The sequence below is a fragment of the Camelina sativa genome, chromosome 15, assembly GCF_030686135.1.
Source record: "Camelina sativa cultivar CO46 ecotype springtype chromosome 15, ASM3068613v1".
In the NCBI taxonomy this organism is placed as follows: domain Eukaryota; kingdom Viridiplantae; phylum Streptophyta; class Magnoliopsida; order Brassicales; family Brassicaceae; genus Camelina; species Camelina sativa.
This window is the reverse complement of record NC_141894.1, coordinates 7,469,291-7,483,452: the sequence shown is the minus strand read 5'-3', so window position 1 is coordinate 7,483,452 and position 14,162 is coordinate 7,469,291. Positions and strand designations below refer to the sequence as shown.

General features: G+C 31.4%; 1 protein-coding gene, 1 long non-coding RNA gene and 2 pseudogenes across 3 annotated transcripts; 2 read left to right on the top strand and 2 right to left on the bottom strand.

The window, feature by feature from the left end:
• Positions 1–728: 728 nt before the first annotated feature.
• Positions 729–2,111, top strand: LOC104745925 (pyridoxal 5'-phosphate synthase-like subunit PDX1.2 pseudogene; annotated as a pseudogene). Its single transcript, XR_015582229.1, has one exon. The product of XR_015582229.1 is annotated as a pyridoxal 5'-phosphate synthase-like subunit PDX1.2 pseudogene (transcript).
• Positions 2,112–2,124: 13 nt separating this feature from the next.
• On the bottom strand, positions 2,125–3,038 carry LOC104745921 (uncharacterized). Its single transcript, XR_760795.3, has 3 exons — positions 2,514–3,038; positions 2,378–2,418; positions 2,125–2,292 (listed from the first exon to the last, which is right to left on the bottom strand). It is a non-coding gene; the product is annotated as an uncharacterized LOC104745921 (long non-coding RNA).
• Positions 3,039–8,964: 5,926 nt separating this feature from the next.
• Positions 8,965–12,886, top strand: LOC147926348 (pyridoxal 5'-phosphate synthase-like subunit PDX1.2 pseudogene; annotated as a pseudogene).
• A 199-nt stretch (positions 12,887–13,085) lies between these two features.
• On the bottom strand, positions 13,086–14,054 carry LOC104745920 (uncharacterized). The gene is made up of 4 exons (XM_087488406.1): positions 13,923–14,054; positions 13,575–13,630; positions 13,380–13,421; positions 13,086–13,289 (listed from the first exon to the last, which is right to left on the bottom strand). The coding sequence occupies exons 1-4, from the start codon at positions 13,936–13,938 to the stop codon at positions 13,209–13,211; spliced, it is 195 nt and encodes a 64-aa protein (XP_087344532.1). The 5' UTR covers positions 13,939–14,054; the 3' UTR covers positions 13,086–13,208.
• Between the last annotated feature and the right edge of the window lie 108 nt (positions 14,055–14,162).

Here is a 14,162-nt window from a genome sequence, read left to right as displayed (position 1 = left end):
ACTAACCCACAAAATTTTTTGATGTTATTAAAGCATTTATAATCAATCAATCCACGTAAGTCTTGGATCCTGTCCGCGTTCACAAGGTAAGAGATGAAAATTTCATCTAGTATTACACACTATTACTTAAACATTACTAGTATTATTTTTTTTGTAATTCTTTATTCTCTACTTTTTATATATAATGGATGGTAATGACGATTAGAAAAGAACTTTTAGATTTGAATCAATTTTTTTTTTCTTTTTCTAATTGTTGCAGACTGAGAGAGATTATTTTTTGTCTCATCTCTAAAAATATAATACAAGCTTCATCAGAACTTTATATGATTATTCATCATCAGTGGTAGTGGCAGAGAATGGGGAGAGTAAGATTTACGTACTCAACTCAATCATATTCAATTGCTACAAAAACTGTGAAACAAATAGTTGGAAGAAGCAAGCAAACAAACAAACCTGAAACACGTGAGGAGCACTAAAAACGACGCCGTCTAGGTCGTGACAAATTTTATAAACATGGTAGGCCACCACTAAAGTTAGACAGTTGTTAGATTCACCCTCCTCCCTCTTTCGTTTGACTCGTGTCCATCGAATAACTCATTTCCAAAAAAAATATCTTTGGACGGACGTCAGACGAAGGAAGCGCGAATATCACACGATGACGCCACGTGTACTATTCACATCCTACGGCTCTTAAAAAAATAGTCTACTTGGGTCATATCATCATCATCATGGAAGCCCACTAAGTTTCTTTCCTCTTTTCCTCAACACGACGTCGTTTTCAGGTTTCTCCTTAATCGGCGACCTAAATTGATTTCACAGTGACGAAGACAGTCTCAGAATCTTCTAGACGAAACCACACTCTTCTCCATTCTCTCTTTTTTATTTCAACGCAGCTTTCTCCTTCTCGTCTCCGATCGTGTAACTTAAACATACTCTCTGTTACTAAAACAAACAAAGCTTACGAAACCTAAAAATGGCGGATCAAGCTATGACGGATCAAGATCAACAAGGAGCTGTTACTCTCTACAGCGGAACAGCCATTACCGACGCTAAAAAAACCCATCCCTTCTCAGTCAAGGTTGGGTTAGCTCAAGTACTCCGCGGCGGCGCCATTGTCGAGGTTTCTTCTGTCAACCAAGCTAAGATCGCTGAATCCGCCGGCGCATGTTCTGTCCTCGTCTCCGATCCGGTTCGATCTCTTTCCGGTGTTCGTCGTATGCCGGATCCTGTCCTCGTCAAAGAAGTGAAACGAGCCGTCTCTGTACCTGTGATGGCGCGAGCTCGCGTCGGTCATTTCGTCGAAGCTCAGATCTTGGAGTCTCTTGCGGTTGACTACATTGACGAGAGCGAGATCATCTCTGTAGCGGATGATGATCATTTCATCAACAAACATAACTTCCGATCTCCGTTCATTTGTGGTTGTCGTGATACAGGTGAAGCTTTGAGGAGAATCAGGGAAGGTGCTGCTATGATTAGGATCCAAGGTGATTTAACTGGAACAGGTAACGTTTCGAAGACTGTTAAGAACGTTAGGTCGTTGATGGGTGAAGTTAGGGTTTTGAACAATATGGATGATGATGAGGTGTTTACTTTTGCTAAGAAGATCTCGGCTCCGTATGATCTTGTTGCTCAGACTAAGCAGATGGGTAGGGTTCCTGTTGTTCAGTTTGCTTCAGGTGGGATTACGACTCCGGCTGATGCGGCTTTGATGATGCAGCTTGGTTGTGATGGGGTTTTCGTTGGTTCTGAGGTTTTTGATGGGCCAGATCCGTTTAAGAAGCTTAGGAGTATTGTTCAAGCTGTTCAGCATTATAATGATCCTCATGTGTTGGCTGAGATGAGTTCTGGTTTGGAGAATGCGATGGAGAACTTAAACGTTCGTGGTGATAGGATTCAGGATTTTAGTCAAGGAAGTGTTTGATGGGATGGAAGCTTCAAGTTGCAAACTTTTTGGGACTTCACAAGTTGTAATCTTTTTGTTTGGTGGTTGGATTCTCAAAATATCGGTTGTGGTTTATGTTAATGCTCGTGCAGATGATCTTTTTTTTTGTGTTTGATCGAAGCTTGGAACAACTTAAAACCCTAATGAAAGTTGCAGAATTTTGAAGAAAGTGCAAAGTACTATGATTCTAAAGATTACTATATAAGTAGCCATAGTACAATGCCAAGCATATATAGGAGATTTGAGATTACATTTGAGGTAGATTAGTCTTATTTCTTTCCACTCTTCTTAAGTCCTGTGCCTCCAAATGATCCTTTTTGTGAAGCCTTGGCCCTGAGTTCTTTAAGCGCCTGTTTTCATCACATTAACAATAATACCATCATTAGCAATCACTATCTCGTAAAAGTTTTCAATTGATCAAATTAGGAAAAGTACCTTCTCTTCATCCTTCTTTTTTCTGCATTAAATCACTGACACTTCGAGAGGAATCGCAGAATATGAGAGCCGAGATGAAAAAGTTAGACGATGAAACAAAAGATTAGACAAGAAAGAACAATGAAGAGTGGCTTACCATTCATGAGTTAGAGAACGAGCTGGTTAAGCGAAGAATAAGAGCTGAAAAGTGTAGGAGATTGGCAGAAGCTCAATGCTCATACAGGAATACACTTGAGAAGATGATCCGCGATGCTAAGAAATTTTCTCTATACAACAGTTGCATTTAAATATATGTTTAGGCAAATATCTTGTGTAATCACTTTTGTTGAACGTCTCTTGTTGGTTTGTAGGAGTGTTGTGTATAAAGAACAATTGAGGTTAAACAAGGGAAGACTAGAGGCGCAAAAGGCTATTTGTGATGGTTCAGAGAAAGAACTTCACATGAAGTTTAAAGAAAGAGAGGAGCTGGAGAACCAAGTGAGGCCTGAATTGGAGAAAGCAAGAAAAAGATCCAGACTTTTGTTGAAAGATAGAAGAGTCACCTGTTGCTGGACGATAGAGACATGAAGCTCTCTTTGTATCGTCCAGGAACAGGTGAAGAACTGTAGTCCACACAAGGAGTTAAGGGTATACTTTGAGGAAGAGCATAAAGCAGCAGCTTCTGAGGCATGGGGATATAGAGGAGGTGGAAGATTTCAAGGCACCAGAGATTGAGGAGGATGAGGAAAGCAGGATAAGAGGGAGGGAAAGGAAATGTTGAGAATTGGAAACGATCCATGTGGTGATCAAAAGTTCCCTATGCTTGAAGAGGTTGATGAAGAAGAAGTGGACTTGAAGTTGCAGGCTGAGGAGATGACAAACAACAACACAAGCAAGGTGGAAACAAGTTCTCGTAGAAGCAGAATGAGTTTTGATTTGAAGAACACACCAGAGAAGAGTGGCAGAGACAAAGTTGCCAAGAGATCAGAGAGTGCTAGAGCTTTCAGAAGGATTCCATCATCTTCGGAATGAAAAAGGGAATTGACCATATCAGAAAGAAGCCAGTGGTTTCATCAGGGAATGATGATGAGAGCGATTATCTTGTCAAGAACAGCTTCATCAACTCCAAACAATCAGACGAGCTGTCAAATTCTAAAGAACCTGATGAAAGCTTTCATCGATACACTCATGTTTAGTGTTGTGATCAAGTTGGTTTAGTCATTGTTTTAAACAAATGTATAATTCACTAATAATTCTTTAATTTTTTTCATATAATAAAAAAGTTTTGAAAAATAATTATATATTTTAATTTATTTTGAAATTTTTTAACTTTAATAAAATAATTAAAAATTGTGAGCTTTTAGAAAATAAATCAACTGTTCAAACAAATCGACTATGTAACAAATCAATTAATAAAAAAATAAATTAACTTTTTGATATAAGTCAACAAAGAAAAAACATAAATCAGCAAGAATAAAATATAAGTCGACAGTTCAAAAAGTCAATAATATTAATAAGTCAACTTAATATGAAATAAGTCTACTATGACCAAACAAATCGATGGGAAAAATATAAGTTAACAAACAAAACAAATAATTCAACATCATCAAAAGTAGACTTTGTAAAAAAACAATCAAACAAAAAAAAAAGTCTACAATTTTAAAATAAATCGATGGAAAAATAAATAAGTCGACAAAAATTAAATTTAAGTCAACCATTCAAAATATCGACCTTATTAATAAATCAATGTAGAATGTAATAAGTCAACAATAAATAAACAAATCAACAGAAAAAAAAATAAATTGATGATAAAAAAAAAATAAGTCACTTGTTAAACAAATCGACTATGTTATAAGTCGACTAGCCATAACATAACTCAACTGTTTTAATATAAGTCGATGACGAAGATAATTAAGTCAACAGAAGTCAAAAACAAAACAATAGTTCAAAAAATCGACATTATAAATAAATCAACATTGATAAAATAAGTCTAAAACATTGATATATATATATATATAAATTGTAATATGGAATTATTTATTTTTAAATAAATTTTAATCTAAATAATTAAAATATTTAAATCCTTTTATTTATTCAAAATTTTAAGATCAAAAATTGATTGATGTAATCATTATTTAAAATACAATAAATACTTTTTGTTATAATTTAAATTTTCAAATAATTTATTCCGAATTTAACAATTTTAAAGAGTAATTTATTTTTAAAGTTGATTTATTTTTAAATATAAATTAAGTTTTTATTATTTTTTATTTAATTGTTTGATAAGAAAAGTATTTCTGTCCCGTTTTTTGTTGATTTAATTATTTATTGTTGACTTATTACATTCTACACTGATTTATTAATAAGGTCGATATTTTGAATGGTTGACTTAAGTTTAAATTTTGTCGACTTACTTATTTTTCCATCAATTTATTTTGAAATTGTCGACTTTTTTTTGTTTGATTATTTTTTTACATAGTCGACTTTTGATGATATTGACTTATTTTTTTTGTTTGTTGACTTATATTTTTTTCCCTCGATTTGTTTTGGTTTTAGTAAACTTATTTCATTTTAAGTTGACTTATTTATATGATTAACTTTTTGAATTGTCGACTTATATTTTATTCCTGCTGATTTATGTTTTTTCTTTGTTGACTTATATTAAAAAAGTTGATCTATTTTTTTATTAATTGATTTGTTACATAGTCGATTTTTTTGACCTGTTGATTTTTTTTCTAAAAGCTCACAATATTTTTATTATTTTATTAAACTCAATAATTTTCAAAATAAATTAAAATCTATAATTATTTTTCAAAACTTTTTTGTTAATGAAAAAATTTGAAGAATTATTAGTGAATTATATATTTATTTGAAACTAATATTATGTAAAATATTTACTAAACATAAATGGAAAATAAATAATTCTAATTAATTTTATTTAATTTTTATATAATAATGATTTTTTCTAAACTCTGATTTTGTCTTTTTGTATTGTTTATGTTTTATAAAACTACCTTTTTATTTCTTTATCTGAATTTTAATTTTCTTTATTAATTAATATTTTCCATAATAAACTACTTCATCATTATTTAAAATCTTTCAATATCTAATTTATAAACAGTGATTTTTTAAAATAATATTCTATCATAAATTAATTTAATTATTTAAGTTTATTTTTTAATGTTTAATTAATTATTAATTAAGGGCATATTTTATTTATTTTATCTTAATTTAATATTTTAGTTATTGATTAATATTATATATAATAAATTAATTCATCATTTTGAAATTTTTTTTAGCAAAATTCCGAGTATTTAGTTTACACAATGTTTTTAAAAATCTTTTTTTTTCAATTGAATTAATTTAATTCTATTGTATTTAGGTTTAATTAATGTAATTGAGGACAAAATAGTCATTTAGTTCAATATATAAGGTACATTTCAAAGACTTCAAAAATTTAGTATAGATTTCAAATTTCCTATTAAGTTGAAGGTATGTATTCAAATTTTTCCAAAAAATAATCACATTTAAAGATCTAAACAGATAACAAACAGTAGATGATAATGCTACCGAAAACATCATTCTTAAGCATATTTAAGCATTTTTAGAAAGATAACAAGTCGAGAAGTAGGACTTACTTTTCTTAAGCATATCTAATGCTAAAGAAACATCATTCTTCCCACTCAGAAGGGAGATCTCACGATCGATAATTCCAATGTTGGTTAACAGAGTCGAAAAAAATTCACTCTTTGTCAACTGCTTATAAGGAAGAAGCATCAGTTCTCACAAAAGTTCGTCAAACGGTTTATATAGTGACTTTTTTTTAGGGCAAACTGTGTACCTATATTGAGCCGTTGATAGGCTCGTTAGGCCGTTGATGTGTTTTTTCAAAGAACAAAAAAATCCGATATCACATTTTTTTTATTTTCATTTTTTTTTTTGCAAATTTTAAGTTGATTAGTACTAAAGTCGATGAAACCATTTAAGTCACAAGCTCAACTTTTATTTTCAAGTTCATTATCCAATGAGTTAAAAATTAAATAAGTTATAAGCTGACTCAACTCATTTAACAAGTAGGATGGATCAATCCATGAATCCATTTAGTTAAATGAGTTAGATGAATAATTAGTTTGACTCACTACAATATAAGTTAATTAATATTTAATATAAAGTAATAATTATTAATTACAATATAAATTAATTAATATTTAACATAAAATTATAAGATGATGATGATGACATCATGTTGTTGACTATGATATATATATATATATATATATATATGTTGATATGATGATAGTGATGTTAATATGATTATGAAATTATTATGATGATGATGATAGTATGACAATGTTGATGATGATGATAGTTACATGATGGTAGTATGATGATGATGATATGATGATCGTAGTATGATAATGTTGATATGATGATGGTAGGATGATGATGATGATGATAGTAAGATGATGTTGGTATCATGATGATGATAGTATGATGATGTTGATATGATGATAGTAGAACGATGATGATGATAGTATGATGATGATGGTATTATGATGATGATGTTGATAATATTATGTTTATAATGAAGAAATGATGGGTTAGTGGTTAACTCATAAACCTATTATAACATAACTCATAAACCTATTATAACCAAACTCATTTGACTAATGAACTCATTTAGTCATCAACTTATGTAACCCATCAACTCATTAGGGTCAAAATTTTAAACTCATTAGAGTTCATGAGTTAAGTTAAATTGAGTTGGCTCATTAACTTGACCAATTTTAATACCTCTACCTATTACAAAAGATCCTTAAAACCGACTAATTTGCACATTAGCCTTTTAATCATATACATAAAAGTAAGGTTTTACTCTCTCCTTATTGGTCTATTTGACATTTAATTTTTAAAGATTTAATATTTATTTTTAGTTAAACAATACAATTAATTATATACATTAATAAATACTTTAAATTCATTCTTTACAACTAAATTGTAACTGAAATTACATAAATTGTGAATTTGACTTTTTCTCTTCCATTTATTTTCATTTAAACACACTATTAAGTATAATTGTAACTCTTCTAATTTAATCATTTTATAAATATAACTTCCATCACTTTTTATCCTATAAATAACCATTCTCACATCCTCCTCCACCATATCTCAAATCCTAAATACTTTCTTTGTTTTTTTTATAATGTTCTTGCATAGGTTGAAAACCCAAATAAGAATTTGATTATATTTTTTCTTTACTATATATTTTACACTGTTTTGAATTTTCTTGTTTCTTTGTTTTATGTACTTCTTCTTTTCTTCTATATTTCTTATATTATTTTCTTCTTTATTTCTTATATTATTTTGATTTAAAATACATATGTATTCTAATATGTATAATAAAATTTTGATGACCATAATAATATTTTGGTTATAACCATCTCATAATAAAGGAATCAAGCTAAAGAAAGCATCTTAATTCTTTACTTTAGATGTTTGATTAGTTCTTACAAATTCATGTATATTTATTTTATTCTTAAAATTTGATATGTTCTCATGAAGGAAATTTTTGTAATATAATTATCAAATCAATTTTTTTACCTCTCTCTTACCTCCAACAAAATTGTAATAAAAATATTATAGAATCCTCATCATTATATTTAGTCTGTGATTCACCATATAATTATATAAAAATAATTATTTTTAAATTTAATTCAAATATGCACTTTAAGGATTTTGCTATATAAAAAAGCAAATTAAAATTTATTTTCTTTCTAGCTTTTACTACAAGGATGAAAAATTGAAACTAGCTAAGCCTAGCAATATAACTTAAATTAAGGGGAATATAAAAAAGTTGTAATATAATTATCAAATCAATTTTTCTTAACTCTCACTTACATCCAACAAATTTGTAATACATTTATTTTAGAATAATAATCATTATATTCAGTTTGTGATTCAACATATAATGATATAAAAATCACTATTTTTTTAGCATATTTAGTAATACTTACTTTTCTTTAGCATATTTAGAGCCACATGAGCATCACCACAGTTTGAGATCTGAAGATCGAGCATTTCAATATTCGATGCTAGATTTGCAATCAATTCATGACGTGGCAAACCCTTATAGGGTAAAAGATCCATTTCTCCTAAATAAACAAAAAGTAGACCACTAAAACAAAAAAGTACACAAAACATTCTTTAAGAACAATACTCTAATCTCTCTAAAAAAATTAGAGAGAATTGATTGTGAATCTAGAATATTGATTTTATTTTAATTTAGAGAGAATTTAGAGAGAATTGGATTTTATTATTTTTTCAACTATTTTCCATTGATTTTATAAATATATTTTATTGAAGGGGTTCTTTTTTTTTTGACAAACAAATGATTTTATTCAATTAAATAAAAACATTACAAGGAGAGGGATGGAGATTCCCTAAGTTTAAGACATTACAAGCATAGACTTTCTCCAAAGTCATAAACATAACTAAAGATAGAAACATCAGGCAAGACTCCATGAGAGCTATGAAACAAATGCATTTAAGCAGTTGGAGACATGTGGGATCATGGTTGCAAGATTGGACATCAACGATGAGATCGAAAGATGACAGGTAGGTCAGGGGCGAAGGACAGTGTGCCATTGATAGGAGAATCAGAGCCAAGGAGCTCACCGAGGTGAGGATCAAAATCAGAGTCAACATAAAGGCAATGATTCGGGGGCTATAGGCCCGAGTGATGGTTGAGAAGCTGATGGTGGTTTGAACTGCCGCTAGCATCAGGATTCGCCAAGGATAAGTGTCAAGCCATACCATACCAGGTTGTCCCTCTCTGCCATGGGCATGGTGATCAAGGAAACCACACAAGTTTAGAAAATGGTGAGACACTGTCGGGTAATAAGTAGACCTGAGCTTCGGAAAAAATGGTGATTGCAGGATATTGGGTTTAGAAACATTCACCGAAGAAGCTAAAAACAGGTGCAGAGAAAAAGTGGTAAGCCATAACATAACTGGTGGATCCTCTCTGCCATGATAATGGTGATCAAGAATTCCACACAGGTAATTGGCAAAGCACAGACAAAAGACCAAACGGCCTGAGCTTCAGAAACGGGTGAGGTTTCAGGGGTTGAAGAAAACCTTGGTAGGTCTGGGATCCAATCAATAAAATCACAAGATGAGAAATAACCATGGTTCGAATATAACTTTTATACAACCAAGACATCCTAGCTAAGTGGGTTCTCTGATGCAGTCTTCGGACATCGAGACTAACCAAGTAAACTAGAAAACGTCGAAAGTATAACAGAGGGTTAGACAGAGGTAACCTGGGCTTTTGGAGGTTGGGCAAAATCATTTGTAGGGCTGATATGTCGATATCGGATTTAATGTTCATCCACCCGAGAGATGAAGTGAATGAAAGATTACAATACTGTGAACAGCGACTGACCAAGGAGAGTGGAGGAGCCTTCCTCTTCTCCGGTGAAAGCCGATACAGATCTACCAAGCTCATGGGTTGACTTGTGATCGAGGCGGTAGTCCAGTAACAGAGAAGAATCAAGTCTCTGGAGATTTCCTCACCATATGTCGTCTCCGTCTCTGCCTGCCAAGGCTCGGGTGACATTGGGATAGATAGAGCTTCAGAGGTGATTGTCATTCCGGATCTAGAGATAAGAGAGTAAGGGGACTTTGTTTCTGCCGGCAGTGGGGCTGAGTCATGGTTGCGGAGAGGAGAGTTTAGCAGTCTCATCCGCCTTCTGGAGTTGGTAGTATACAAGCCGGTGCCTGGATCTGAAATATTATTGGGGGATTGGGTAGAAAGCAAAAGGAAACTCAAAAGGGGAAAAAAGAAACGAGAAGGAGAACTAGAGAGACAGATGGAGCAAGAGATGGAAGCTATTGTCGTGGTACCCTGACGCTGGCGAGCAAGAGCTCTACCGGCGTCGGAGAAGATTGGGAGTAGCGGCGCCTCGATAGTCGGGTTTGGGAGAGAAAGTAGGGTTTTGCGAAAAAATATTGAAGGGGTTCAATGACATTCTTTTTAGTTGTTTTTTAAAAAAAGATTTATTTCATAAGTGTTCTTAAAAAACACTAATTAATCATATACATAAAGTAAGGTTTTGGTCTCTCCTTAATGGTTGATTTCATTTAATGCTTTCTAAATTTTTATTTGCTTTCTAATTGTTTAATTGCTTTAAACAATATTTAAGACCCAATTAACAAAATAAATTTAACTCACACATTAAAATAAAATTATAACTAAAAATAAAATAAATTATGCATTAATCATATTTCATCACTTATTTTTATTCAAACACAATAAATTATAATTATAATTTCCATAATTCTAAATATAACTTACATCAATTCTTAGGGGCATTCTCAAAAATGCCCCTTTTTCCATACCCTTTTTAAAAAATACCCCTTCATGTTGACCATTTTTAAAACTACCCATCTTTATATACCAAATGACCAAATTACCCTTTTTTGAGTGACAGCAAGAATGTACAGTCATCAAAATTGAAAATATTTTCCCGCCAAAAAAATTTCCCGCCAAATTTTTTTTCCCGCCAAAATCGAAAATATTTCCCAAAAAAAAAATTTTTCCCGCCAAAATCGAAATTTTTTCCCGCCAAAAATATTGAAATTTATACCTTGTAAATGCTTTTAAAAGGTTTTTAAACACCTTATAAACGCTTTTAAAAACTTTTTAAAAGCATTTACAAGGTGTTTAAAAACCTTTTAAAAATCTTATAAAAACTTTTACAAAGTTTTTGAAATCATTGTAAAAGCATTTACAAGGTGTTTAAAAACCTTTTAAAAATCTTTTTAAAAACCATTTGAAAACCTTTTAAAAACCTTTTAAAAACCTTTTAAAATCTTTTAAAAACCTTTTAAAAATCTTGTAAAAGCGTTTACAAGTTGTTTAAAAAACCTTTTAAAACTCTTTAAAAAATCTTGTAAAAGCCTTTACAAGGTGTTTATAAGGTAGAAACCTTATAAAACCTTTTAAAAACTTTGTAAATTTTTTTTGGTGGGAAAATTTTTCGAAAAATTTTTGGCGGGAAAATATGTCGGAAATTTTTTGGCGGGAAAATTTTGTTTTTATTTTTATTGAATAAAATAATTTTCATCTAAGGGTAAAATGGTCATTAAAAATTAAAAGAGGGCAAAAATAAAAATGGCCAGAAAAGAGGGTATTTTTGAAAAGGGATATATCAAAAGGGGCATTTTTAACAAATTCTCCAATTCTTATCATATAAATAAGCATCCTCTCATTCTTTCATATTGGCATTCTTTTACTTTCTCATTTTCATATTCTCTCATTCTTTTCCACTTCTCTCATTCTTTTCCACAATACCTCAAATCATTTTTCCTTTTTCTTGTTTTCAATTTCTTATTTTTATTGTATGGGTTACAAAAACCAAATGAAATATCATTGTAAAATTTAATTTTAGAGACTACATGATCTATATTTTACATTGTTCTTATTTTTAAAGATTCATCTCCATTATTTAATTTGGATTATCATCTTGTAATTAATCATTCTCTCCTCCTCTCCCACCAATGTCAAATGTTGTTATATCTCATATGTGTTGTAAAAGTTTGATTCTATATTTTAATTTAAAAGTATTATATATATTTAATATTGTTTTCAATTTTTATTATATTTATATCTCATTAACCCTCATGGCCTCATATTTCAAATCTCACATAGTTTATACATTTTACAATATCATTATTTTTTCCTTGATTTAACCAATAATATCTTAACTTAATAAAAGTTTCAGTTCATTTGAATATTGAATAGGATATACATGTAATATATGATATATAGTTTAATTTTATCATATTTTACTCGAAAATATATACTTTGTTGTTTGTTATTTTCAATTGTAATCATTTCCTTTTCTGTATTAGTATATAAATATAATTTCAAAGTAATTTTTAATGTTGTAGTCATTTTCTTTCTTTTATGCATATGATTAATGACATATTAATTTAAAATTGAAAGGCTGGGAACCGAAATAATATTCCAAAATGGCAAGGTTTAAAGTAAAAACTACAAAACTACAAGATTACCTATGTTGCAAGGAAAGGGAGTAAGGGACAGAAGAGCTAGAAGATGTCTTAAACCGTAGATGTTGGATAAGGATAACCGTAGACCTAGAACGTTAGGTCGTTGATGGGTGAAGTTAGGGTTCTGAACAATATGGATGATGATGAATTGATGAGGTGTTCACGTTTGCTAAGAAGATCTCAGCACCGTATGATCTTGTTGCTCAGACAAAGCAGATGGGTAGGGTTCCTGTTGTTCAGTTTGCTTCAGGTGGGATCACGACTCCGGCTGATGCGGCTTTGATGATGCAGCTTGGTTGTGATGGAGTTTTTGTTGGTTCTGAGGATTTTGATGGTTCAGATCCGTTTAAGAAGCTTAGGAGTATTGTTCAAGCTGTTCAGCATTACAATGATCCTCATGTGTTGGCTGAGATGAGTTCTGGATTGGAGAATGCAATGGAAAAGTGTTCGTGGTGACAGGATTCAAGATTTTAGCCAAGCAAGTGTTTGATGGGAAGGTTCGAGTTGCAAACTTTTTGGGACTTCAAAAGTTGTAATCTTTTTGTTTGGTGGTTGGGATTCTCAAAATATCGGTTGTGGTTTTTGTTAATGCTCGTGCAAAATGATCCTTTTTTTTGTGTTTGATCGAAGCTTGGAACAACTAAAAACCCTAGAATTTTGAAGAAAGTGCAAGTCCTAGATTTATGATTTTAGTGATTATAACTAGCCATGGTACAATGACAAGCATATATAGGAATATGAGATACAGTATGAGATTTACATTTGAGGCAGACTAGTCTTATTTCTTTCCACTCTTCTTAAGTCCTGTGCCTCCAAATGATCCTTTTTGTGAAGCCTTGGCCCTGAGTTCTTTAAGCGCCTGTTTTCACACATTAACAAGATCATCTTTAGCAAATCACTTTTCTCGTAAAGTTGTTCAATGAATCAACACTAAGATTAAGGAAACCACCTTTTCTTCATCCTTCTTTTTCTGCATTAACTCCATATCGTGCTACATTGGAAACAGAGTAAGACCATTAAAACGTAGAGCTGAAGAAACTGGCCAGGGTACAATATCAGACAAAACTCAAGCACTAAACACACATAAATCGAGTTCCAATATAAAAGGGTTATAACATTAGCGAGTTTGTAAGAGAGAACATACCTCATCGTACTCCTTCTTACCAGACTTAGGCTGCTTCAAGGGCTTCAATTTCCCTCCTGAAACACCAATGAAGAAACCGATCAATCAAGAATTACATTTACGTTTTCTTAGAATTGGTTGGATTTCCATGACATTTAATCAAAGGACACGATTTTTGAATTTTCAAAGCGTTAAGAGCACATAAGATTTAATAGATGAGTCAGATCGATCGTTGAATCTGTGAGATCGAAATCTGAAAACAAGCACGTACGTATCAACAAAACATTTGTGAAAGCAAGACATAAATGAAAACGATTGATTCAAACCGAGAAAAGAGAAAGAGAGAGGAGGAGGACGAATAATAATAACCTTGCTTGGACGACATGGCTAAATTTTAGGGTTAAGGGCTAGACCTGAAACTCGAAAAGACAACAGAGATAGCTTCCTTAATCCCAAAAAAAGACAAAGAAATATCTCTGGTTTCTTCGAGTTTAGATATTTGATTCTTGTTTTACCTGATCATATATATAGTGGTAGGAATGAATACACATGATCACTCCGCGCCACAGAAACGTGTCTACGTGTAAAGTCTAATTTGTATTCGAATTT